The 27,600-nt window shown below is 41.2% G+C and overlaps 1 protein-coding gene and 1 long non-coding RNA gene across 4 annotated transcripts in view; one reads left to right on the forward strand and one right to left on the reverse strand.

Moving 5' to 3' along the window:
• Window positions 1-27,600, reverse strand: part of LOC134202619 (uncharacterized) — a 708,184-nt gene that overhangs the window by 353,031 nt on the left and 327,553 nt on the right. For all 3 annotated transcript variants that reach the window (XM_062677646.1, XM_062677653.1, XM_062677640.1), the window contains exon 2: window positions 25,631-25,970. In XM_062677646.1, the coding sequence (XP_062533630.1) occupies window positions 25,631-25,861 (231 nt within the window). In that variant the 5' untranslated portion in view covers window positions 25,862-25,970. The remainder of the gene's footprint in view (window positions 1-25,630; window positions 25,971-27,600) is intronic.
• Window positions 16,595-17,240, forward strand: LOC134224990 (uncharacterized). The gene is made up of 3 exons (XR_009983133.1): window positions 16,595-16,697; window positions 16,759-16,877; window positions 17,183-17,240. It is a non-coding gene; the product is annotated as an uncharacterized LOC134224990 (long non-coding RNA).

The following is a 27,600-nucleotide window of genomic DNA, read 5'->3' on the forward strand; positions in this document are numbered from 1 at the left end:
TCCTTTAAGGACCTTGTGGTCCGTTTTTTGAATTTGTCCAATATTCCGAATTCATTGAGGCCAACCATCGACCTCTTTATCCCAACAGTTGAAAGTTATCTGAAGCAATTGACTGTTTCATGGCCCCTTCTTGCAGAAATTGTATCATTCACAACATTTGAAACATTTCAATTGATCTATGTGTAGATCTAAAGGAAGCGTGTAGATCTGAAGGGCTTATTCCAGAGATTTCTTGGACGACCGATAAGCTATGCTTGGAACGCATTATATAATTCTATGCATCAGAAAGGGCATGTACCATATTTTAAATAAACCAACTGATCTTTGGTTACGCGGTTACTTAAGGCTTTACTCCGGTTACTTAAGGCTTTATTGGACTATCAAGAAGCTAAGCTGTGAACACATTCTATTCTACGTATCACAAAGGGCATATATAATATTCGAAGCAATCTGATAAATCGTTGGTTACTCTTGTAGACCTTACTTAAGATCTTACTGCAGGAATTTCTTTTTATGCGTAATACATGTTCCGTGAATACAAAACAGTGATTTGGCTCCGCAATGCACAAAGTCACATGCGCCCTCCAAATAAAATATAGAATAAACATATCTTGTATGCACATATCTACTTATTACACTTATTACAATTTAGCAAAAAAAAAATATTGCATTTATAAGCCTCCATTTGAGTGGAAACGAGACTTTTCGTTAAATGATACTTGATTCTTCTGTCAGTTTCACTGCTGTTTGTTTACAATGGCTGACGCGTTTTAGCTTCGGAGTAGCGCATTTCAACCGTTTTAACCCGCATGGTTTGAATTTGTGCCTCAAAATAAAATCGTTTTCTCGGAATATAATTGGATTTTCGTTAAAATTTGTATTCCGTACTATAGATGGTAAGTTAAATTAGTGGATAACACATTGGAAGTACATACTTTAGATTCTTATCATCGTTTAATTCGAAGTTTTCTCGCTTAACTTTTCAAAAGGACCTAAGTAGCATTTTTTCGTGAATTAATTTGAGTACTGCAACCAAAAGCTTTCATGTTGTTCTGTTGATTGCGCTATTCAATTTAATTCATGAAAAAATATTACTTAGGTCCTTTTGAAGAGTTAAGCGAGATTTTCTTAGGGGCGCATATTGACCGTCCTTCCCCTTCATATCCTTTAGGACAAAAATAATAAACAAACCTTGAACAGAACCGGACACATTGAAAGGAGAAATGGCGGCCTCATTTTACGCATATTGATTATAGAAAGCAGTGAACATCGCCGAAAAAGGCATAAATGTTATAAACGCAAAAAGTTCTTCAAAAAAGCCTTCCAGGTAGGTACTTGAGACATATTATGATCCAACCAAACAATGCATACCTACTGCATTACTTGAATCGTGCTTTCTTATCTGAAAGATTCAATTAGAAAACAATTTCTGTTCATCCAGAAAAAAAACAACATACAATGAATATTCATAACCTGTTGTTTCTGTGAGCACCTGCGCCAAGCATCAAATAGTAATGGCCAGTATTGCCACATTTGTAGCAATAAAACTGTTATTGGAACGACAAGTTTTGCCATCCAAACATAAAATACATCGGCTAGAAACACAGCAAGAAATATTTTGCAATTCAAGATTTGTTTTCATTTTGCCGAGCTTTCGAAACGAATTTGATTCGTTTTACAACACTTCCTTAAACAACAAATAGGTTGAAATATTTTAAAATTAATTTTCAATTTATCACAAGTCGTTGCACAATGTAGGTAACACTTTCTACTGTGTGCAGCCGCCACAAGCGACGACTATAGAACTCCATCGGATAAAAATCTGCTGGCACTGGCGCCCGAGCCCAAAGTCTCAAATTCAATTAACCGAAGATAAATTGATTCCGGAATACTGATTAAGCGAGGGAACTAACAAGCCGTTCCGGGTGTTACGATGGGAAGTTATCTTCCTCACCGAGCTCGCGTCGTATGGTATACGAATGCACACTAATGCCCCGACACACGATGGAAGTCAGATTTACTTATTCAGCATGTGCGATTTTCCGAGCCTGATTGCCGGCCGGTTTCGGTGCGCGGCAGCCAAATAAACCATCTGTAAAAATGTGGGAATTCCATTCCATTTTGTACATATTCATATGTTTATCGAAAAGATTTCCGGTTATCTGAAGTTATGCTCATATGTAGAAGTACCCGAGGAAAAAACGCGATGGTAACAAGATGGATCGGTCAGGTGGCAGAATATTTGCAGACTTCTTGGCTACGTATGGCTATATGAATATATGAAAGGACTGGAACGTGAACCATGCTTTCTACTTCACTCTTGACTACAAACTGGGAAAACAAAAATAAGCACATCATCTATTCTAAATCTAACTTTCAAATCATGATACTCAAGAGGTAATTTATTCTGGCAAATAGTGCTGTGTATCAATTTACGATAAAATATGCAAAAATTTATGTATGTATATTCGATAATCAATTTATTATCATTGATTTCTTTCCAAATGGCGATTGTTGATTCTCGTTCACTTTATCTACCCCAAAAAGGAAGCAGCTCAGGAAAATTTTCCTCATACCCTCATCGAAACAGAGATCGAGAAATTTCCAAACCTCTTCTCATTCAGGAATCAGCTACCCTGGAAGAAGTCGAGCCGATCCTGAGCGGGGGTGCGGGTTCTATCAACGATAGTAAATTATTGACTGGGCATAAATCACCGCAGCGACCGGAATCCCCAACTCTTGGAGGATGGGTTATGTCAAATCAACAGTGTAGACAGCTTTCTGGGGAAAAGTGTTTGTTGGAATGATAGTTATTTATGCAACGAGTTGCAAAAGAATTTAAATAATTTGTTTGAGAGACTGCATATATCCTTTCTACACAATTTAGAGAAAACAACAAAAAACTGTTTTTGAAGAAATTAGCATCGATTATTTCGATTGCTTCGATACAGATCAATAGTTTTTGGCAAAACTCAACACCCTGAATCCCTCTCCAGAATTCGAAAAAATCCTGTCCATAATTCAATAAAATGTCTGGAGTTCGGAATCCGAATTCAAGAATTCGATGTATTTTTATCCGGAATTCGATTAATTGCCTTTTAGAATTCGATGAGAATAAGGACGAAGGGGACCGCAGCGACAGTCTTTCTCTATGGGTTATTACTTCTATTAATTGAACATCTGCCAACACTGCAACCGGAAACGAAGACAATGCCGTCAGCACACATTCCCGCAACCATCAGTCCCCGCAAAATTCGATTTACCACCCGCCCGCGTATGTATCACGCCCAACTGTTCACGGTCAGCGGGACAGTAACGGCTCATACGACCCTGATTTTGGGACTCTTGGTTCATTCTCATGCGTGATACTTTTGAGGGAAAACGATTCCCACGGAGCATCCGTTGTCTGCGTCACCTCCGTCTTGAATTCGAACCTTCCTTCGTTGTGCTTTCTTTTTATTGGCCATTCTTCTTCGACTGACTGGCGGATACGGCGGAATAAATTATCATCAGAGGCTGGCGAAAACGTCACACAGCCCCCGTAGAACGACCGGAGGCGACACTGATCCCTCAGGATTTTACAGGGCATTAGGTAAAATGCCATTCCATCGGATAATTTCGTATTTTGCTTTGATAAAGTGTCACATTGATCTTATTTACTGTCGTGACCTAAGCAATATTTAAGAGCGATTCATGGATTCAATCACTTCTGTCTGATTGAATTGTAGATTTGGATGGAATGTACTGTGCGTTGAGATTTTGGTTTGAAAATTCCTTTTTTCAAAGGGAAGTTGTACTGAAAAAACGCTGTTTTTCCTTCGATAGGTCGTCCGAGTGTTGTCCTTCTTGGCCATTTTAATTTTTATCTATTTATCTAACTGCCAAACTGAAATGAAATTCACAGTACCTGTTGTATGTCTACATGCCCTTTGACATGTTCAACATGCAAGGGAATGACAAAACCGAGCAGCCCGATCAACTAAAGCGATAACACATAACTGGTCGGTGAGAATGAATGAGTTTGATCATCGACATTCGGATATCAAATGAACTGGTTCAAACCAGGATGTGGACAAAATGAATCACTTGGTTTTGAGACTGCTTTTCCAAAACCAAAAATGGCTTCTCAACCTAAGCTTCGATGCACAAAAAAACATTTTTATACCAGCGTATGCAGCAGACGATGACAAATTGTCGGAATTTTCCTATTTCAAGGGAGGAACTTTCCCTTACCAACTCCAGAAGCCCCCATTCCATGTAACGCAACAAACAACACGTGGAGTGCACAGTTTCCACCTACAATATTTCTGTGAAACAGAATCTGTCGTCTAGACAAAACAATGCTAATGATCAGACCAATTGCTTCGATGTAAACAGGTTTGGCGAACCGAATTTTAGCTCCAGGAATCAACAACAGTTTCCTCCTCCACAGTTCAGATCATGGAACGATTCCTCCGAACCGGCGCGCTTCATCCGGGGGAGACAATTAAAATATATGAAATAGTCACCATAGCAGTTGTTGTTGTCAAGTCGAACCAAATTGGCTTAAATAAAAACTTCTTCTGGAAAATTAAAAGAAAAAAGTGGTCAGAAAATGTATTAATTGCCAATAAAAAAAATCTGATTGGAACGAATGATAATAAAAAAACATGATTAAACCACCTAGCGATGTTGATTCCTTTCTCGTGGCCATATCTTTTGATCCCATAGTCCGATCTGACCAATTTTCAATAGCAAACAATGGGATAGGATTCCTCGTCGAATGGAACCTGTTGCGAATAAGGATGATGCTAAGTTCCAAAAAGTGTGTCTACAAAATTTTGTACACATACATACATTCACACAAACAGACATCACCTCAATCGAACGAACTGAGTCGATTGGTAGATACCACTATGGGTCTCCGAGCATTATATCAAAAGTTAGCTTTCGGATTAATCATAAAGCCTTTACGTATACTTAGCATACAAGAAAGGCAAAAAGCCATGAAAATAGAAATCATCCATCAACCTAAAAACATTTTTCAAAAAACAAATTTTATTAGAAACTTTGAATACATCATGATGTCCTAGCCGGGTTATCAGCCCAGTTATATCCTCCGAGTACTTGTCCTTCAGTTGCGTCTCAAATCCAGGCATATGAGATGTTGTGAGATCTCCGAATCGCTCTGGAGTTTGAATCAAATGGTCTACCGATTCAATCAAGGAGTCCATTATGTTTCCAGTTTCGGTTTAAGCCGAATTATACCCTCCAAATACATGTGTTCAACTATAGTCCATAAACAGGCTTATGAGATGTTATAAAACTTCCATATTACCCTTGAGTTTAAATCATATAAACTACAAATAAATTGCGGAGTTCTAGGAAATTGGAAGAATTTAAAACATCTCATGTGCTTGGATACGAGACGAAACTGAAAGGTATATACTTGGAGGATATATTCGGGTTGATATTGTTGCTTCAGACATCATGGAAATCGTGATTGCTCCGAGAAGCCAATTGATTTACTCCTGTACCATTTGAATAGACCAAAAAGCAAAACAGCACTTGACGTTTATTATATAAAACAAAAATACAAAATTACTTCGAAACCATCGAAGTAGGCTCAATGCGAACCATAACTGACAGTCACATTATTAGCAATCATATCAATCGGGCAATGTGTCGATAGCCACATGGAGTGAACCATCAAATGGCATAAGGCGTTGAAAGTGCAAGTGGCTCCTGCTTGCCTATAGCCAGACTACACTCCACAATATGCTATGATAGAGGACATAGTTGGCTTGATGCCTAGGCTCAGGACAAATTGGAAACCGTCATAGATTTGGTAGGTTATTTGATTCAAGCTCCAGAGCTGTTTGGAGGTCATCTTATTTGTCTGGAATTGAAACGCAAGTGAAAGATATATACTTGAAAACATGATTAGGTTGATACCACAACTAAGGACATCATAGAAGTCGTTGTTGATTCGATAGACCATTTGATTTAAGCTCCAAGACAATTTAGAGATTTTAGAAGACTTGATGTACCTGGATACGGATTAAAAAACATATATACCTGGTGGGCATAATTGGGTGGATGTCGTGGCTGAGGAGATCGTAGAATCTGTACTTGAATTTTAAGCAATTTGATTCAAACTTAAGAACGATTTTAAGACCTCACAACATCTCATATGTCTGAATTTGAAGCTTTTTCGGAGAATTAGTGAAAATGGCATCTGGTAAATCCCCAAAAGAAAGCGCATCCAGGGGTCCTACACGGTGCGAACAAAATTCGTATTCTCGTAGTTGCACACGAGTAGAACACGAGCTCTGGTTTCTACCAGAGTAGAAACGAAAGTAGAGCCATTCATACAGGCGATTATTTGAATGAATGAATACAGGCGACAAAGAATCAGAAGCTCTGTAATGTAGTCAACTCGTCAGGATCAGCCAGGATCAATCCGGCGGGCACAGTCGAAACACAATCAAATTTAATTTGAGTTACTGTCAAGATTTGAGTTGTGGAAGGATGTCAACATTTTCAATAAAAACTTGTCATTTTATTAACTCAAGTAGTGAATTGTGGGTGGAGTGGTATAACCGGTAGAACCGAATCCGGTATTACCGGTTTTAAGTACCGAAAATACCGGTATTAGAGAAGGAAATACCGGTATTTTCGGTATTTATAATTTTGCTGTCAGTTTAAATCTTGAATAGTTTCCAGCTACACACATCAGCTAAAGATAAACAGTTAGACAAGTGCTTAAAAGTAATTAAGTGTGAAGGCTCCAACACAAGCGGAATAAAAACACATCTGAAAGGATTGCATAACATTAAACATGCTGCTTCTCCAGATGGGGACATCAACTTCAACCACAATTCCAAAACAGGTACAACAATCATGCAATATTTTCCATCGATGGTCTCCCCTCTTGAAACTCTGCTCTAGCATGAATAACTTCGAAGGTCGGCATAACGTGCAAGCCACTTGCCCAATCTGAAGACATTCGCTTCGGTTTAGTAGCTCGGGGTTTCAGTGGGATTCCAAAATCCCGCGAATTGATCAGACAAAAATTTTAAAAAGTATCACAATTTCGTAGTGATGGGATACCGACTGACATTTGATGAGATTAAAAAAGGACAACGAAAAATCTGCGCCGACTGACAAATGGACTTCTAATTAAAATCGATAATTTATGAACGTGACATGATTATAAGAAAACGTGAAACCTCGGGACAGCATATTTTTCATGCTCAAATAGTTCTATGAGTTGAAAAGGCTTATTAAAAAAAAGTCTGATCGATTTGAAGCTTTAATCCAAATTCAAATTAAGTGATGGTGTTTTTTAGTGTTAGGTTCAAACCATCAAGCCTGTCCAAGCTGCTGTGGAACTATACTGATTAGCAAGCGAACAAGATCTTGACGCGTTTATACATTGCTGATGCGACCGCCGAAGCTGAGACAAAAACAACACCTGACGAACGGTACAAAAAAGATGCCCCGAAGGATGATTTTTCATCGAATAAAGAGCAACTCGTGAAAAGACTGCTCTGTTGACGCCAGGATCCAGACCAAGTACTTGACACTGATGTTCGACGCTTTTAAATCCATTCGTCCAACTTTGGTTGAACCAGAGAGGGTATTCTCATCAGCTGGCAACATTGCCAACAAAATCCGGTGCGGATTGGGAGGTAAAACACTCAGTATGTTATGCCTACCTAAGTTCCACTTTGGCCAGCTCAACAAGCAATGATTTTAACTTTTGAAGTTTGTCAATAAATATTGTTTTTTTTTTAGTTTTTATTCTATTTTTTAAATTTTCACAAATACCGAATACCGATATTTTAAAAATGGGTAATGCCGACCACCCTATGTGGGCGTCTAAAATCTAGCCTTACCATTTTCAATAACAATAGCGTTCAATAACATGGATATATCTAGACCAAGGTACTCTCCCAAATTTTATGCCGTCGACTAACACCAATTGCAAGAGAGTTCGTGGGGCAGTACCAGGCGGGATTTATGGGTGAACGCTCTACCACAGACCAGGTGTTCGCCATACGTCAGGTATTGCAAAATGCCGCGAATACAACGTGCCCACACATCATCTATTTATCGACTTCAAAGCCGCATATGATACAATCGATCGGGACCAGCTATGGCAGCTAATGCACGAAAACGGATTTCCGGATAAACTGATACGGTTGATCAAGGCGACGATGGATCGGGTGATGTGCGTAGTTCGAGTTTCAGGGGCATTCTCGAGTCCCTTCGAAACCCGTAGAGGGTTACGGCAAGGTGATGGTCTTTCGTGTCTGCTATTCAACATCGCTTTGGAGGGAGTAATACGAAGGGCAGGGATTGACACGAGTGGTACGATTTTCACGAAGTCCGTCCAGTTATTTGGCTTCGCCGACGACATTGATATCATGGCACGTAACTTTGAGAGGATGGAGGAAGCCTACATCAGACTGAAAAGCGAAGCTAAACGGATTGGACTAGTCATCAACACGTCGAAGACGAAGTACATGATAGGAAGAGGCTCAAGAGAGGTCAATGTGAGCCACCCACCACGAGTTTCTATCGGTGGTGACGAAATCGAGGTGGTTGAAGAATTCGTGTACTTGGGCTCACTGGTGACCGCCGATAACGATACCAGCAGAGAAATTCGGAGACGCATAGTGGCTGGAAATCGTACGTACTTTGGACTCCGCAAGACGCTCCGATCGAATAGAGTTCGCCGCCGTACCAAACTGACTATCTACAAAACGCTTATAAGACCGGCAGTTCTCTACGGACACGAGACCTGGACGATGCTCGTGGAGGACCAACGCGCACTGGGAGTTTTCGAAAGGAAAGTGTTGCGTACCATCTATGGTGGGGTGCAGATGGCGGACGGTACGTGGAGGAGGCGAATGAACCACGAGTTGCATCAGCTGTTGGGAGAACCATCCATCGTTCACACCGCAAAAATCGGAAGACTGCGGTGGGCCGGGCACGTAGCCAGAATGTCGGACAGTAATCCGGTGAAAATGGTTCTCGACAACGATCCGACGGGAACAAGAAGGCGAGGTGCACAGCGGGCAAGGTGGATCGATCAGGTGGAGGACGACTTGCGGACCCTCCGCAGACTGCGTGGTTGGCGAAGTGCAGCCTTGAACCGAGCTGAATGGAGAAGTCTTTTATGTGCAGCACAGGCCACTCCGGCCTTAGTCTGATGATAAATAAATAAATAAATATCTAGACCAGGCCTGCCCAACCTTTTCAAGCCACGGGCAAATTTTCAGAATTAACATCTGCTGGCGGGCCAAAACATATTCAGCATTTTTATATAGATATTTTAAAAAGTTTCAATCATTGAGTTTTTCTCATTTTTCCAGAATTTCAAAAAATCTTCAGAAAAAAAACTAAACACTATTGCTTTACCTTATTTACGTTTTTTGATTGAAAATTCCATGAGAGACATGAAATTGTTGCCTACTTTCGAATAATCAACGCATATTGTTTTCGCAATCGGTGACCAAAATTTGCAAACAGGATTCAGGAGCTTTTATTCTTGAAATGTACTGAGATGAGAGATGTTTGGTTTCTAAAATTTAGATTTGAGCTCGTCGTTGCGTTGTATTGGAGGTGGATAATGTGCATTTGAAACGTTTCGGTTACATTTTATAATTCACATAACATAAAACGGTGTTGAGAAAATGGATAATTTGTAACTGTGTTTTATAAAATCAGCAAGATGATTGAAATGCACCAGTTTTCCACAACAAACTGTGACAAAATGTTTAAACGTTCCGATCCGTGCCTTGCAGCTTAATGCTATTTGTACCATGTTTCCAACTTTAGTATTTTCAATGACAATTTGCCATCGATTGCGAGAGAGTAGATTTTGAAGTATGAGGCTTTTCCACGTAACGTAGTTTTCAAATCTTCTGCAAGAAGTTTTACTCACCGTGTTCCAAGACAAACTAATGCTAATTAATTACATATTATTCGGCAACACGGCCGTACGAAAACCATTTTTTGTTAAATATCTTGGCTGTGCATATGCACAGCACATGTTTCGAAATGGACAAATTGATATGAAATTTGCGAAAAAGAATCCACGTGTCTTGGAGGGACTCGAACCCTCAACCTCCTACTCTCTAGATAGGCGTGATAACCCCTACACAACAAGACCACTTAAAGGTCACGTTTGCGGAAAAGCCATCAGAATCCAAGTACCAACCTCCACCGCGGTTAGCTCTTTTTTGCAAATTGAATATCTTTCGGATGCTTGATTTTTCCAATCTCCACATGTGCTTACCTGTTGTGGAGTGCGATCCTCTCGTTTAATAAACAATGTGCACTCGCTTGACTGTGGATACCGTTTCTGAAACGTCTGCTGAGGCTGACTTGCAAGACTTATTGAATTGTACCTCGCTAAGCATTATGCAGCAACTCTCGGTTGAGAGCTCAAGGACTGTAAAACTTATATGCAAAAGGGTTTTAATGGAAGCTCAGGACATAGCTTGAGCTAGAGCTTGATTGACTACCCGTAGTTGCTGCTCTACTATAACCAGATCAGCTGTTCATGTACAGATAACCAACAGATGTTTGTTCGGGACTAGGCATTCATCTTCAATATACAATTACTGTTGATCTCTCATTCGCAAGGTCACACTGGCGCCTGCCATGTCAGAATGCTAATCTATGTAGGGAAGGAGAGGAGATGATGGTTCAATCTCTCGCCCAATGCAAGCCGAATATATCTCTGCACTTGTATCTTTGACAAATGTATTTGTCGAAGCCAGAGGCATTGCAATTCCTAAATGTGAAATTAAATTCAACTCCATTATTATTGACGACGATCTTCAGCTACTGATCCGTCTTAAAAATGTGAGGCGAAGGCAATACCAAAGAACTCGCGATCCCGCGTTGAACTTATTTGGCGAGATTTGCAAAAAGAAATTAAAAACCAGATTAATCCATCTAGCGGTGACGATGCCTTTCTCGATTCAATCGTTTGGTTTCCTTTTAGTGTGATACACATCATAAATAATTACCTACATTACGGCTCTTGCAAACGCTGGTATAGCGAATCAACCAAACATGGTTCAACACGCCATTTTCTTCATAACTTTTGAACGCAATAACCGATCTTGATTATTTTCAATGGTGATTAACTAGAGTTCATCCCGCGTTGAATGCAACCTGTTGCGAGAAAATCAGTTAAGAATCACTAAATGAAAAAGTGTCTAATGTTTTCGGGTTTCGTGTGCACACACGAATTCGGTTTTTAGTTGGGCCAACTGACAGCCATTTGATCACGTGTATTTCGACTTGAACATCACAAATGATGTCCAGTGACGCTCAATCTCGTTTTCCGTGTTTACATTGAATTTTGACGTACGGTTGCTTTTTAGTTGGGCCATGGTCCAACCAGCGGAGGCCCAACTAAAAAGTGACCCAAGTATTAAGATCCCAACCAGCGAATCCCGACTGTAAATAGTTCTTAACATGGAAAATCTTTTTGCCTTTCTCGTACACCAAGGTGTAATGAAAAGGCTATATATTCACTTCCAAGACTATTTTGTGATAGAAGGTCGGGAGACCCACAGTGTTATATACTAATCAACGCAGATCGACGAATCGAGATGATGTCTGTCTGTGTGTGCGTGTGTGTATGTATGTGCGCAAAATAAAACTCACTCATCTTTTAGGCACTTATCTTGATCCGATTTGTTCGCAACAAGTTGCATTCGAGGAATCCTGCCCAATTGTTTCCTATTGAAGATTGGCCAGATCGGACTATGGGATCAAAAGTTATGGCCAAAATACGATTTAAAAACACGCTAAGAAATTCTCATTCATTTTTTAGTATATCTAATGTACGGCACCGCTAGGTGGATCAATCAGGGTTTTTTTTATTCATTTCGAAAATGTATTGGAATGTACACATTTTTATGAATAAGATGTTTTGGAATATTCGTCTAGACAAATGGAAATCACGGCGAGCTACACAGTGTTGCATCTGTTATTGATGTGCAACAGTGCGCTTTATGTTTGTCGCATATCGGTTGAAGCGGAAGCTTTGTCATGCTTCTTCACGCTAAGAATAAACGCATATCGTTCAACGTTAGGGGCAAGCCAGAGTAAACGCGACTTGCGATGTGACGCGACAGTGCAATTTGACAGCCTATTGATAATGATTGTTAATCTTTTACGTCAGTCGCGCCGCATCGCTCGTCACGTTTACTCTGGCTTGCCCTTTATTGTACAGAATTGGCGCTTTGATGTAGCATAAATAAGAAGAAGCAGAAAGATGATAATCGAACAAATTTCCACAGGAAAGCATACGAAAAAGTTTTTAAAATTTTTCTAAAAAACCCAGATTAATCCACCTAGCAGTGATGATGCCGTTCTCGTGCATTATAAAATATATTGAAAAAAATAATCAAAAAGGTCATAATAGCTCTTTAGGAGAATGGATCACATTTTTTCGATCATTTTGCACTTTTTTGAATTTATTAAAATGCATTGCCACCATTTTCGAAAAACAATTTTTTTTCCAAGGGGGACCATTGGGAAAAAACAATGATTTTTCAATAATTCCTAAATGCAATGTTCGATCGAGACAATTTTCAATAGCAAACAATGGGACCACATTCCCCGTCGAATGCAACTTGTTGCGAGTAAATCGGATAATGCTAAGTTCCAAAAAGTGTCAATTTGTGCACATACACACATACACAAACACACACACACATAAATACATACACATATACAGACATCACCTCAGTTCGTCGAGCTGAGTCGATGGGTATATAACCCTATAGGTCTCCGGGCCTTCTATCAAAAGTACTTTTTTGAAGCAATCGTATAGCCTTTCGGTACAACTTTGTTGTACGAGTAAAACAAAAATCTTAAAAGCAATTTAATAAAAAACGGTGAGCAGTACGGTGAGCACACCGTATCAAATGAAAACGGCCAACGATGCATGAACTTTGCAGCCTCCCGAGGAATGGAAGACCGAAACACCTTCTTTCCCCGCAAAAATATCCACAAGGCCACATGGAGATCACCTAACCAAGAAACGGAAAACCAAATCGACCACGTTCTAATCGACGGTAAATTCTTCTCCGACATCACGAACGTCCGCACTTACCGCAGTGCGAATATTGAATTCGACCACTACCTCGTTGCAGTATGCCTGCGCTCAAAACTCTCGACGGTGTACAACACGCGTCGAAGTCGGACACCGCGGCTTAACATTGGGCGGCTACAAGGCGGTAGACTAGCCCGAGAATACGCGCAGCAGCTGGAAGTGGCACTCCCAACGGAAAAGCAGCTAGGCGCAGAGTCTCTTGAAGATGGCTGGAGAGATATTCGATCCGCCGTTGGTAGCACCGCAACCGCTACACTTGGCACGGTGCCCCGGATCAGAGAAACGACTGACGGCGAATGTGAGCAGTTAGTGGAAGAGAAGAATACAGCATGGGCGAGATTGCTGCAACACCGCACGAGGGCGAACGAGGCACGACATAAACTAGCGCGGAACAGACAAAACTCGATTTTCCGGAGAAAAAAGCGTCAGCAGGAAGATCGAGACCGTGAAGAGACGGGGCAACTGTACCACGCTAATAACACACGAAAGTTCTATGAGAAGTTGAACCGTTAACGTAAGGGCCACGTGCCACAGCCTGATATGTATAAGGACATAAACGGGAACCTTTTTACGAACGAGTGTGAGGTGATCCAAAGGTGGCGGCAGCACTACGAAGAGCACCTGAATGGCGATGTGGCAGACGAAGATGGCGGTATGGTCATGGATCTGGGGAACGCGCGCAGGACATAATTCTACCCGCTCCGCTTCTCCAGGAAATCCAGGAGGAGATTGGCCGGCTGAGGAACAACAAAACCCATGGGGTTGACCAACTACCAGGAGAGCTATTTAAACACGGTAGTGAGGCACTGGCTAGAGCAGCGGTTCTCAACCTGGGGTACATGTACCCCTGGGGGTACCTTCGCCGAACCCAGGGGGTACCTCGAACGAAATGCTTAATGGCGGATGAATTACAATTTCAATCAAAACTTATTGATAAAGTTTTGACAATTTTGTATTTTATTTTATTTTTAAACTTTGTCTTGTTCATAATATGCATGGCGATCAGTAGATCATGGCATATTGAATCCTTACCTCTACAACCAGTACAATGGATGAAGGGTTGTGAGACAAAAACATCAAAAGGGCAAAACCTCGAATGAACAAATTTTAAAAATCTTCTATGAAATCTACCAGGCTAAAACAGAATGTAATCTAGAGTCTACAAATTTGAAAGCCTCCATTTGGGAGACATGAAAACTTTTTCTTGAAAAGCTCAGTTGCTTCGTTGCAAGAGAATTGGAAGAATCCTTCTACGCTTCTCGGAAGCCTCCTTCCAAGCAGCTCGGAAGCCTCCTTTCAAGTGGCAAAAGGCTCGATGCCTGCTTTCGAAAGGCTCGAAGCCTTCTGGAATCCTTCCATAAAATGGCTCGTAAGGTCTTTCAAGAGGCAAGGAAGCCTCTTTTTAAGAGGTTCAGAAGCTTTTTTCAAGAGGCTCGGAAGCCTCCTTTCAAGAGGCTCGGAGTCGGAAGCCTCTTTTCAAGAGGTTTAGAAGCCTCCTTTCAAGAGGCTCAAAAGCCTTCTTTCAAGAGGCTCAGAAGCTTGCTTTCAAAAGGCTCAGAAACCTCCTTTCAAGAGGCTCAGAAGCTACCTTTCCAGAGGCTCATGCAGCCATCTTTCAAGAGGCTCAGGAAGCTTTTTCAAGAGCCTCAGAAACCTCCTTTCAAGAGGCTCAGAAGCCACTTTTCAAGAGGCTCGGAAGGCTTCTTTCAAGAAGTTCAAAAGCCTTCTTTCAAGAGGCTCGGAACCCTTATTTCAAGAGGCGGAAGTCTCTTTTCCAGAGGCTCAGAAGCCTCCTTTCCAGAGGCTCAGAAGCCTCCTTTCAAGAGGCTCAGAAGCCTCCTTTCAAGAGGCTCAGAAGCCTCCTTCCAAGAGGCTCAGAAGCATCCTTTCAAGAGGCTCGGAAGCTTCCTTTCAAGAGGCTCAGAAGTTTCCTTTCAAGATGCTCAGAAGCCTCCATTTTAAAGGCTGGGAAGCCACTTTTCAAGAGGCTCAGGAAGCCTCCTTTCAAGAAGCTCAAAAGCCTTCTTTCAAGAGGCTCAGAAGCCTCCTTTCAAGAGGCAGGCTTCTTTTCCAGAGGCTCGTAAGCCTCCTTTCAAGAGGCTCAAGCCATCTTTCAAGAGGCTCAAGCCTCCTTTCAAGAGGCCTCAAAGCCTCCTTTCAAGAGGCTCGGAAGCCTCCTTTCAAGAGGCTCAGCCTCTTTCAAGAAAGGCTCAGAAGCCTCTTTCAAGAGGCTCAGCCTCCTTTCAAGAGGCTCAGAGCCTCCTTTCAAGAGGCTCAGAAGCCTCCTTTCAAGAGGCTCAGGCCTCCTTTGAAGAGGCTCGGAAGCCTTCTTCTAAGAGGCTTGGAAGTCTCCTTTCAAGAGGCTCAGAAGCCTCCTTTCAAGAGGCTCAGAAGCTTCCTTTCAAGAGGCTCCGAAGCCTCCTTTCAAGAGGCTCAGAAACCTCCGTTCAAGAGGCTCAGAAGCCTCCTTTCAAGTGGCTCAGAAGCCTCCTTTCAATAAGCTTGGAAGCCACCTTTCAAGAGGCTCGGAAGCCTCCTTTCAAGAGGCTCGGAAGCCTCCTTTCAAGAGGCTCGGAAGCCTCCTTTCAAGAGGCTCAAAAGCCTTCTTTCAAGAGGCTCGGAAGCCTCCTTTCAAGAGGCTCGGAAGCCTCCTTTCAAGAGGCTCGGAAGCCTCCTTTCAAGAGGCTCGGAAGCCTCCTTTCAAGAGGCTCGAAAGCCTCCTTCCAAGAGACTCGGAAGCCATCTTTCAAGAGGCTCGGAAGCCTTCTTTCAAGAGGCTCGGAAGCCTCCTTTCAAGAGGCTCGGAGTCGGAAGCCTCTTTTCAAGAGGTTCGGAAGCCTCCTTTCAAGAGGCTCGAAAGCCTCATTCCAAGAGGCTCGGAAGTCTACTTTCAGAACGCTCGGAAGCCTCCCTTGATGGGGTAGAAGCCTTCTTTCGAGAAGCTCGGAATCCTCTCTTCAAGGGGCTCGGAATTCTTTTTTCAAGAGGCTTGGAAGCATACCTTAAAGCAGCTCAGAGGCTTCTTTTCAAGATGCTCGGACGCCTCCTTTTAAGTGACTCGAAAGCCGCCTTTCAAGAGACTCGGAAGCCTATCTTCAAGAGGCTTGGAAGGTTCTCTCGGAAGAGGCGCGGAATCCTACTTCCAAAAGGCTCGGAAGCTTCCTTTCAATATGCTCGGAAGCCTTCAATAGTCAAAACAGTCCCTACAGTCAGTCCCTCGATGTAAGAACCTAATTTTAATTGGAAAGATTAAAAAAATGAAAATTTCAGAAAAGTTTATGGAGAGCCATATATTCCGTTAGTTTTCAGGTATATTTTGACGTAGGACTACGTCCATAGATATAATAATCAAGATGTTGGTGTCAGAACAAATTAGTACTCATTTTATGGTTCCATGTACTAAGATTTCGGTACCCAGTGAAATAAAGCAACGCTTCAAAATAAATTTGGCAAATCTAAGCAATCCTTCATCTTAAATTTGAATTTGTTCTAATTTTCAACTGTTGTCATGGGTTTAACCAAATTTGTTTGTTTATCATTTTCCGATCGATGTCGGTTGAGTATTTTGGTGACGTGTTGGAGATAAATTTGTTATTTTTTTGCATTTTAATAATTCTGTTTTCTTTTAGGTCGTTTCATATCAAGAATAAGTTATGAAATCGGGACAATGCACTTTCAAACACTTCCGAATAAATAAAAAACTATAGCGGTGTGTGGGGCCAGCCCTTCGTGATTTCGCTTGACGACGGTGTGAATCGGCGTTCTTTTCCTGCGAAAATAATGAATATAGGAAATATCTTTGAAGACAAATTTCTGAAAACTGTTTTAAGTTTTCCCGGCAAAAGATTCAGTTTCCCTAAAAAAACAATTTCGGCATTTTTTTTCTGAATTTCCCCGGTTGTTTTTTTAAGCCTCCACTCTGGAGTTTTATCATTCTGACTGTTCATTGTTTTCCTACGATTTGCGGATGATCAAGAACTGAGAGTCAAGGAATACGATTTGATTGAATCGAACCTTAATTTTCCTGAACTATGATTTTTCTATTTGTTTTAGATGAACGCTTACAGATCTGATGTACAAGAGGAATGCGCATTTAAAGGTTTTGCTTCCATTGTGTTTGCAGAATTTTTTGAACAGCGTGCTCCGATATTCTCCACCGTTGTCACACTTCAACCGACAAAACGACCGTTCAAACTTCACCGCGACGAAAGCCTCATACTCCGCGAAACACACACAAGCACTCTTCCGATTGCATCAGACACATCACTGCGAAGTGGTATATACCTGAGATATTATACAAAGTACCTTCCCATCGAGAACAATAGGCGTTACTGGTTCTGTTATTTCGGTTCATTTTTACCAATGTGTTCGGAACGATTCCTTATGAATTCAACGATTATCGGGAGGTGGCTTTAACGTTTTACAATATTTTTGCGATATTGCGATTTCATAACATTTCTTGCTGGGAGATAAATAAGAACTGACCCTTTTATTTAATTGCAAGATAAGCTCAACATCATCCATTGTGTTTTGGAAGTGGAAAGGAAAGCGAACCGACACCGGCAAATCGCCACGACTCAGTCATTTTCAAAAAGGCGATGAATTTCTTTCGGTTTTCGAATGCCCACGTGCCGTTTTTTAATGCCACGTGCAAATAACGCAGGCGTGCATAGGCGCGACAACGTTGCGTTACCGCATTTCCTTTACGGGCCGATGTCCACGTAGCGTTTTTTTAACGCTGCGTGCACGTGGCGTTGAAAAAACGCAGGTGTGCATCGGTGCGGCGCCGCTGCGTTACCGCTTTTTCCCGATGCACACATGCGTCCTTTTACCGCGTTGATTTTAATACAGTTCTGCATAAGAACCTTACAGAAACTGTATAATAATTGGGCATATACAATTCTGTAAGGTTTTTATACAAATATTGTATTAAAATAATACAGATTTGTATTATTTTAATACAATATTTGTATAAAAAGCTTACAGAATTGTATATGCCCAGATTTTATACAATAATTGTCAGATTTGTTTTTTGGGTGCACGCAGCGTTGAAAAGACGCTACGTGGGCATCGGGCCTAAACGTCACGTACACGCTGTGTTGAAAAAACGCTATGTGGAAATCAAGCTAAAAAGATTTCATTACGCTTGAAAAGGTATATGTCAGATAAAACGGTCACCAAAGCAATAATATACGTCCACTCTACCACCAAACACCATCTGAGTATTGCGTATAGGTACCAATAATAAAATAAATTAACTAAGGGAAAAAAAGAGAATTCTAGAAATTATAGGCAAATTTGCAATTTGTTAAGCTGCAATAATGATAGAAATTAAAAAATAAACACAAGAGTTCATCCCGCATAAAACAAAACGATATCCGAACCATTGTTGTCAAATTTTCCGTTTCCGTCCCCGTTTCGCTGAATTGCGTTTGGGGCTTAAGGGCCGATGTCCACGTAGCGGTTTTTTACGCTGCAGGCAGGAGGAGTCTATGTACTAGTCTCCCTCCAGTGGGTCGTTTCCGATTGTACGTGGGAGGAATTTAACGGCGTTCTGTCGAACTTTCATCAAAGGAAAGTTGATGATCAGGTGGATTATGTTGCCACAGGTAGATGAACACGTCCGGCCATACGAGAAAACTCCGCAGTCGGCTATTTTAAGCATACTTGTACTACACGGTGCCATCAGGAACTGACACATTGACCAGTGGTATCAGTAATGCTGCAGCTACTCCTCCGAGCTACAATCCCGTTTAAAAATCGCACAGTCACTCCAAGGGAGTATGAAACTGGTTCCCAATCCATGAAATAATGGTCGTTTCCTCCATCAACTTTCATTTTTGTAGTTTGTTTTTGTTTGGAGAAAAAACAGCCTACGAAAATGTTGCTATGACAGCAGTGCTAAAATTTGTTCTAAGGAGGCATCAATAAATTACGTACTGAAGCGACGCTTTCATGACTGGGTACCGAAGACCGTTCATAGCATACGAACTGGAACCATGAAAAAATCGCCAGTTTCATATTGATTGTTGCTACGTCTGTGTTTTCTATATTGGGGTACACTTTACGATTGCGAAAATCGGGGACCGTCACGAAAATATGATAGACTTTAAACTTTAATATCTAAGCCGTTTCTCGACGGATTTTCATTTTTTTTCGACCATTCGATCAAGGATGAGTCAATGCTTCTTTGTATTTATTTGTAAATACTGATTTTCAACTATTTATTATCGATAATTGATGAAAAGTTTAGAAATAGGTAAACTAACCAATCACGTTCATGCATCACTAGCACAGACATCAAAAATCAATCCCTTGCGGATTTGGATCTAATCCTCAGTTTGAACAAGGTTTCACGCAGAGCAGACGCATTAAAGCGATCGCGGAGCGAACACAGCATCACGGAGGCGCTAATAACATTTTCAAAGGAAATCAATCGCATTGGTGGTGGTCCTCGATGTGTTGCTGCAGATCATTCAACCTCAACGAACCAGAATTTCATATGAAGAAAGGTTGACCATAAAAATAGCACTGTGGCGATCCCTCACCACCAGTGCCGATGCTGAAAATTTATTACAAATTGTGGTGTCAGTTAGTTGGAAAGGAACATTGGGAAAAAATTGATTCTTCTCAGGACCAACATTTTATGAAAAGAAAGAGTTAATTGCGAAAAAAGACTGTTTCGGTAGCATCGGGTTTGGCGTGGTAGTTTGGTTGCTGTTAGTGATTCCATCCATTAAAATTCGCCACATCATCTCCTCCGACGCGCTATAAAATTCGCTATTTACGATTGAGTTTTAAACTTTGAAGAAAGTTTATTTCGGATAGTCGGATAAACCTTCTTTTGTATAAAATCAATGAAGACGCCATCTCAGTGGAAACTATCTACAGCAACCACCCATCGGTAAACGTCGCTCGGACAGACAGATGCCGAAAGAAAATGTTTTGTAATATGAAGAAACTTCGTCTTGAGTCAAACTTCTGTTGTCATTCCTCGCAACAATCTTGTGAAAAAGTTTCATAGGATTCTTAGAATTTATTATTCTCCGAACGGTCCGTTGTCTGGAAACCCGATCGAAATGGCTCGCGCGCGCTCGAAAAGCAGCTTTCTTATATCTAATGAAGTAATTTCATTAGTCCCCCTTCATTAATCGTTATGAGTGCACATTATATTTACAACCATATCAGCTCACAAAGGGCGGGGCTAACGGGCTTAATTTATTAAATATAAGAAAGCTGCTGTTCGCGCGCGAGCCATTTTGATCGAGATTCCACAGAGAGCGGTTCGACATTCGATGCAGCGGAGCGGACACAGCAGCACGAAGTGGGTGGCAGTGTTGCAATGCTGTAAATTTATTTCAACCTTTGGAGTCTTAGCGAAAAATCATCAAGTGGCTGTCGAACAGTTGCAGCGCAAGGTGTCGACAAGCGATTGGATGCAGTTAGTTATTTTAATGGGAATTGGGAAAAGAAAATTGGTTCTTCTCAGGACCAACATTTTACTAAAAGAAAGAGTTAATTGCGAAAAAGGACTGTTTCCGTGGCATCGGGTTTGGCGTGGTAGCTTGGTTGCTGTTAGTGATTCCATCCATTAAAATTCGCTACATCATCTCCCTCCGACGCGCCATCAAATTTGCTATTTACGATTGAGTTTTGCACTTTGAAGAAAGTTTATTTCGGATCAACCTTCTTTTGTATAAAATGGTGCCTTTTGTATAAAATCAATGAAGACGCCACCTCAGTGGAAACTTTCTACAGCAACCACCCATCGGTGAACGTCGCTCGGACAGTCAGATGCCGAAAGATAATGTTTTGTAGTATGGAGAAACTTCGTCTTGAGTCAAATTTCTGTTGTCATTCCTCGCAACAATACGCATCTTAGATAAACAACATCTCATAACAAAATTCAGAATCTTGCGAGAAAATTTCATAAGATTCTTAAAATTTGTCATCCTCCGAACGGTCCGTTGTCTGCGGAGTCCCGATCAAAATGGCTCACGCGCGTCGATAACCAGCTTTCTTATACCTAATGAAGTAATTTTATTAGCCCCGCCGCTTCATTAATCGTTATGAGTGCACATTATATTTACACCTATACCAGACCACAAAGGGGCGGAGCTAACGGGCTTAATTTGTTGAATACAAGAAAGCTGCTTTCTAGCGCGCGAGCCATTTTGATAGGGATTTCGCAGAGAGCGGTTAAATAAGATTTTACGCAGAGCCGACGCAGCGGAGCGAACACAGCAGCACGAAGGCGCTCTGATAGTATTTTCAAAGGAAAATCATCGAATTGGTGGTAGAAGTCTGCGTTGGTGGTCGTCATTCAACCTCAACAAACCAGCATTTTATTTGAAGAAAGAGTTGATTACAAAAATGACGTCTGTTTCGATCCCGTGCGATGCAGTGGCGATGCTGAAAATGTATTCCAAATGGTGGCGTCTTAGCGAAAAGTCATCGAGTGGTCGTCGGACAATAACAACACGAAGTGAAATTTCAACCTAACGTTTCGACAAGCATTGGGTTGATAGTTCGGTTGCTGTAAGCGATTCCATTCATTCGAACAAATTTGTTGCGTTGTCACTCACCGACGCGCGCTTTTCATTCTGCTATCGAAGAAAAACCTTCTGTTAACGCCAAACTATTAATTTTGGACTTTGATGAACATTCTTGCATCCCGGATTAAACTACCCTTGTGTAAAATAATGGTACTGTAAAGAACCGATATTTTTCAAATAATGGAGCTTTTCAATCCTCAACTACAACAAAACATAATCAAAATCTTGTGAGGAAATTCCATTTGACTGCTTTGATTTGAACAAACTCATTGCATCATCTCCCTCCGAAGTGCGCTTGTGGTTGTGCTACCAAAGGGCAACTTTCTGTCGTCGCCAAACGATGGTAACCCGAAAAAATCGATAGGGCAAAAGATCCGATAGTCGTGGGTGTTCCTATAGTTGCGGTAGTGTTCTTTTAACAAAATCTACGTATTTAACGCAGCAACCCATATTGTCTATCAATTTGTTGACCTGTCATTACTCGAAATAAAAGAAAACAGATAAGAAAATCCCTCCAAATCGGTAAAGTATCACTAAATTACCATATCTTTTTCTCGTCTTTGCACCAATAGTTGCGGTAGTGTTCCAATAGTTGCGAGTCCCATAAGAAAACAATGGGATTCGTAACTATAGGAACATAAATTAAAAATACCGCAACTAATGGATAACTGCACCAATAATTAGAGGTATCATTTTAAGTAACAATAATGGTTTCTGCAGCGTTTGCAATACTTTTCGTTAAAATATAATTGATGAGCTGTTGAATAAGTGCTTAAGGTAAGCGACATGAAATATAGATGTGGTGTAAGCGAAGAAACAGTGGTGGAACGTGCTTAGTTCCTCCACTATTGGGTCTTTTACCCTATCATTTCTAATGACTAACGAAACAAAACCAAAGAATCTTGGCAGAAAATTTCACTTTCCGTCGACGACGGCCAAATCGATGAAGACGCCACCTTAGTGAAAAATGTCGTTTAGCTGCCTTAGTTTTTCAAATGGCGCATTATTAAAAACAACAAATCTTTCCAAAATCGTCATTGTCGTTTAAACAGCCGAACAGTCTGTTTGTCTGGGTAAACAATTTTTCTAGCGGTCAAAACCTCTTCTTGGATAAATAGTTTAAGTCCTGAAAAGGACTGTTTGTAATTTATTCTTGAAGTCCTGCTCACGTTGCCACCAGCGCTATAGAAAACGATGCATGTACGCTTCCATCGCGGGCGGAAGTCGAACGTTGCAAATTAATATATTTGTGTTTTGTTTCGCGCCACCTCCGATTCTGCGTATTTTTTTCCTTTCGTCCGGACATTTGTGAGCATAATGTCTTCTAGGATTCTGATGATATCCACTGAAAGATAGACGAATGCCTTCAGTGGCGATGCGGCCGATGAGTCGTTCCTTTTCCACGGCTGGTTCATCCAACTGGGAGCTACCTTCAGTTTCTTGATTCGGTTGACCTCCGAGCAGTTTGCACAATGCTAATAAATTTACACAAATTATGATGAAAAATACCCTCCATTTCGTATAGCTACGTAGTCATACGTCACCTTTGCGTACAACCCGATTGGGCTGCACCTTTGAGTTTTTTATATACTTGAAGAGTAACGATTATTTTTATTTACAGCAAAAAATCATAGGGGTACCTCAAATAATGTAAAAGTTCGAAGGTACCTCTCAAGAAAAGGTTGAGAACCGCTGGGCTAGAGCACTGCACTGGGTCATTACCAAGATTTAGGAGGTGGAAGTTTTGCCGCATGAGTGGATGGAAGGTGTCGTGTGTCCCATGAATAAAAAGGGCGATAAGCTGGATACAATCACATTGCTGAACGCCGCCTACAAGGTACTCTCCCAAATCTTATGACATTGCATGTGTGCAACCTAGCCTTTAAGTCATCAAGAAAATAAACATTAGAAATTCTGTACACCAGTCTTTCCTTATCAAGAACAGAAGCCCAACAGTGCAAAGACAAGCCGTTCAGTCCATAGCTCGTTCCTCCAAACGGAACAGATGGTCTTCTGTGTCTGCTATTCAACATCGCTTAGGAAGGGGTAATACGAAGGGCAGAGATCGACATGAGTGGTACGATTTTCACGAAGTCCGTCCAGCTATTTGGCTTCGCCGACGACGACATTGTTATTATGGCACGTAACTTTGAGAAGATGGAGGAAGGCTACATCAGACTGAAGAAGGAAGCCAAACGGATTGGACTAGTCATCAATACGTCGAAGACGAAGTACATGATAGGAAGAGGCTCAAGAGAAGACAACGTAAGCCACCCACCACGAGTTTGTATTGGTGGTGACGAAATCGAGGTGGTTGAAGAATTCGTGTACTTGGGCTCACTGGTGACCTCCGATAACAGCCATGGAATGGAGAAAACTCTTATATACTGCACAGACCCCCCCCTCGGCTTTAGTCTGAATAAATAATAATTATTATTCTTACTCCTTCTTCTTTTGTACATAATAGAAAATACAGGTTTTTCTCTGTTTACATTTACCAAGAGAACATATACTCAACTTCTATGATTTACTAAAACTCAATTTATGCATATGCACAACATATGATAGATTTAGTTCGGAAAAGGTATTGGAGGGTAACCGCTTCCTTCGGAGGGGTTTGATCCCATTCTATTGCTTCTCGATAATTGACCATATTGTGGAAAACATCCTTTCTACATAGCATCGATCACAATGTATTCGATGTTTTTGCAATCCATTAATGATTATGCAAATGACAATCAACATCGGTTCTACAATAGAAATACTTTTTTCGATCGGTCGATAGTGTCACAATGTCGGATTGCCCAATAGGCTGGATACATTGTGTAGTCCGGGCTTTATCCGGAGAACCGTTTAACCTGCAATTAAACATCCTCCAAACAAGTTCAAATGAAAACGCAAACTTCCACTTCACGCCCTCATCGCTTGCCAGTGGCAGAACTATCTCGGAGCAAAGCAGGAACAAAGCATATCAGGGATAGTTCGTGTGTTCGCGTGAGTTGCACACGGAAGGAGTTTATTATGGCCTTGCCTCGTCTTCATTTAGCCACGCCATTCCACGTGGAACGGCTTGCAAATCGCCCAAGAGGGAGAAAAATAAGTGCCCGGCAGTCAGTTAGTAGGAGGCTACTAACGCTACTACCCTGGAAGCGGGTACTTTTGCCTGCAGTTATTTTTGTTGATGATCATCTCGGCCTCTCCCGCTATAATGCCGACAAACTACCAAGCACTTGGGAATTGCGTGGCTCGGTTCACTATAGTTGAAGTTGTTATTGCGCTCGTTGTTGTGCAACAAGCACAACATCGTTAGGATATTCCAGGAGGGGAGCGCTTTGTAGGTATGCGTTTCGATAATAAATATTGTACTGAGAATAACATGTTTAACTTGGAAGTTGCGAATTCAACACGTGAAGGGACTGAAATAAGCTATTGACCCAACTTTAAAAAAATTAAGGGCATAAAGAGCATGAGTTTTCTAAAACATGTAGGGGAACTTTTCCGTTTTCCATCGTAAAAAAAGAAATACAGCACCAATCTCGTCGCTTCTTTTTAGTAACACGCGTGCTCACTGGTGAAAAAATATCACAAAAATAGGAAACAATCCAAGTTTCTTTTCATTGCTAGGTTTTTGATGGGATGGAAATATAAACTATGGGATGAAGTGCCGAACCGTTCCTACATAGAGAATGCATGGGTAAACCTTAGCCCCTTTTAACTCAGATCTGCTCAACCGCGGAGTGGCAACTACGAATTCAATGCCAAGCAAAATTGAAAAATCGTTTTTGCAATTGTTCCAATATGTACCCTTTACGTTTGGTACAATGAAGCCAATAACCACATTTCAAAAAAAAAAATCTTGTCGATTTTTCAACAAAAGCAATAAACCAAAAGATAAAAATTTGCTCTAATATCGATGATACCACCGCTCTCTATTGCTGCAAATTACCTCGAGTGGTTCCATTTCGGACTCGTCATGGCTCTCGTCGCTGCTCGTATAGCTGGAGGACGAATAGCGTCTATCGTACCATTGACGGCCACCACCGCCGTCATAAATCGACCCGGCACTGGTCACCGTCGACGTCGATGGCTGAGGGCTCACGCACCGGCGTGTCGCCACCCGAGTCCGCCGTACCGGTATCCGGGAGCGGAACGATGCCGATTTCCGCAGGGATGACATTGTCTGGCTGGGTGATTGGTTGGTTGGTTGGTTGGTTGGCTGGATGGTCGGATCCGGTCCGGTTTAGCACTGCATCACTCGAACGGCGCTGGATGATTTAGAGAGCTTCCTGTTATGTCGGAACGGGTAGAGAAATCGAGAAAATTAAATTATAATTTCAAATTGAAGGTCTTCTGCTAGATTACAAAGTAAGTTGCATGGTGCATGGATGTGTTGTTGTTGACGAGCTCGAAGAGTGTTTCCATGGCATTGTTGAAGTATGACTTGGTGGATTACGACGGGGAGAAGGAATCAATTATGGAGGATACATTTGTAGCCAATGCTGTGATATAGATCAACGATACTGGTATAGACAACGAACACTAAATTCAAAGATAGTCGAACTATACACATGTGTGAATTTGGTTGATTGCTAAAATAATAGCTCCCGATGTTCGAAATGAGTTGTTTACGAAAAAATGTGACTCCGCCAATCTTCAATTCAAGTACTCTTAGGACGAACACACTTGTTATATACCTCATCCATGAAAGGACGCACTCTTAGACGAGGAATAACAACAATGGCGGAACATTAAGCTGAGATCTGCGCTTTCACTTTAGCATGCTTTCTTTCAAGCTTAGTTCGCGATGGTGGATTACTTCTTGACAAACTACTCGCAAAATATGTCTATTGTCTGACCTGGCTACTTCAGATCAGGAAAGAGACTGGGAAAAGTTAATGGTATGGCAGTGTGCCTCTACACAGATAAAAATATGTTGTGATTTTAAATGTATTTTCATGCACATATTTGGAGCATGCAAATAAACGTAACATTCAATCGATCTCACTATTCTTTTAAATCGAAATAAATTTAAACGGTGCTTGCTTGTAAAATTCAATCAAATTTCATTGAATATCGAACGTTAATTCGTTTGATGGAATAACATGCAATTTTACACGTCGTTGAATTTTCAAAATTATTTGCTGTGTATATTATATTGCCGTTATAGGTATATTAACTTTTAATATGCTTTATCACATTTTGAAATATTTTTTATTAAATATTTATTAATGATCTTCATCAGTCTGACAAGTGTTGAATATGGGTGTGAATTAAGTCGAATTTCAATTATGGAACTCACGATACCTTCCGTGCACTCCTTTGTGAAATATTCTTCTATCCATTATTTGGTAATTACTCTGAGCAGCGCACTAGCTAGCTAGGTACTTTAAATTGCTGTTTTCAACCAATCGATCCTCTAATGGATTTCCGGAAGATCAAGAGTTTTATAGTTTTATAGATATAGATCTTTTTATAGATTTTGTGATTCGCAGATCCTCTCATTGGGGCTTCCGTAGCCGTGCGGTAAGATACGCGATTACAAAGCAAGACCATGCTGGAGCTGGCGGGGTTTAATTCTCGGTCCGATCTATAGGAAATTTTCGGACATTTGGACATTTTCTCGACTTCCCTGGGCATAAAAGTATCATCGTGTTTGCCTCATAATATAGAAATGCAAAAAGGGCAACTTGTCTTAGAAACCTTGCCGTTACTGGTTGAACACTAAGGTGCGAGGCGGCAATGTCCCAGTGGGGAATATAAAGCCAAAAAGAAGAAAGAGGAAGATGTTCTCAGGTTCATATTGTCCTTATCGACACTCAGGTGTTCTTTGATATTGTCGGCGTAGCACCAAGTTAGAATTCGGAAGTCGGGACTTCCGAACCGAACTTTCTTCCGAAGTTTTATTTGTCAAACTAA

The sequence above is a fragment of the Armigeres subalbatus genome, chromosome 1 (genome assembly GCF_024139115.2).
Source record: "Armigeres subalbatus isolate Guangzhou_Male chromosome 1, GZ_Asu_2, whole genome shotgun sequence".
NCBI classification, from domain to species: Eukaryota; Metazoa; Arthropoda; class Insecta; order Diptera; family Culicidae; genus Armigeres; species Armigeres subalbatus.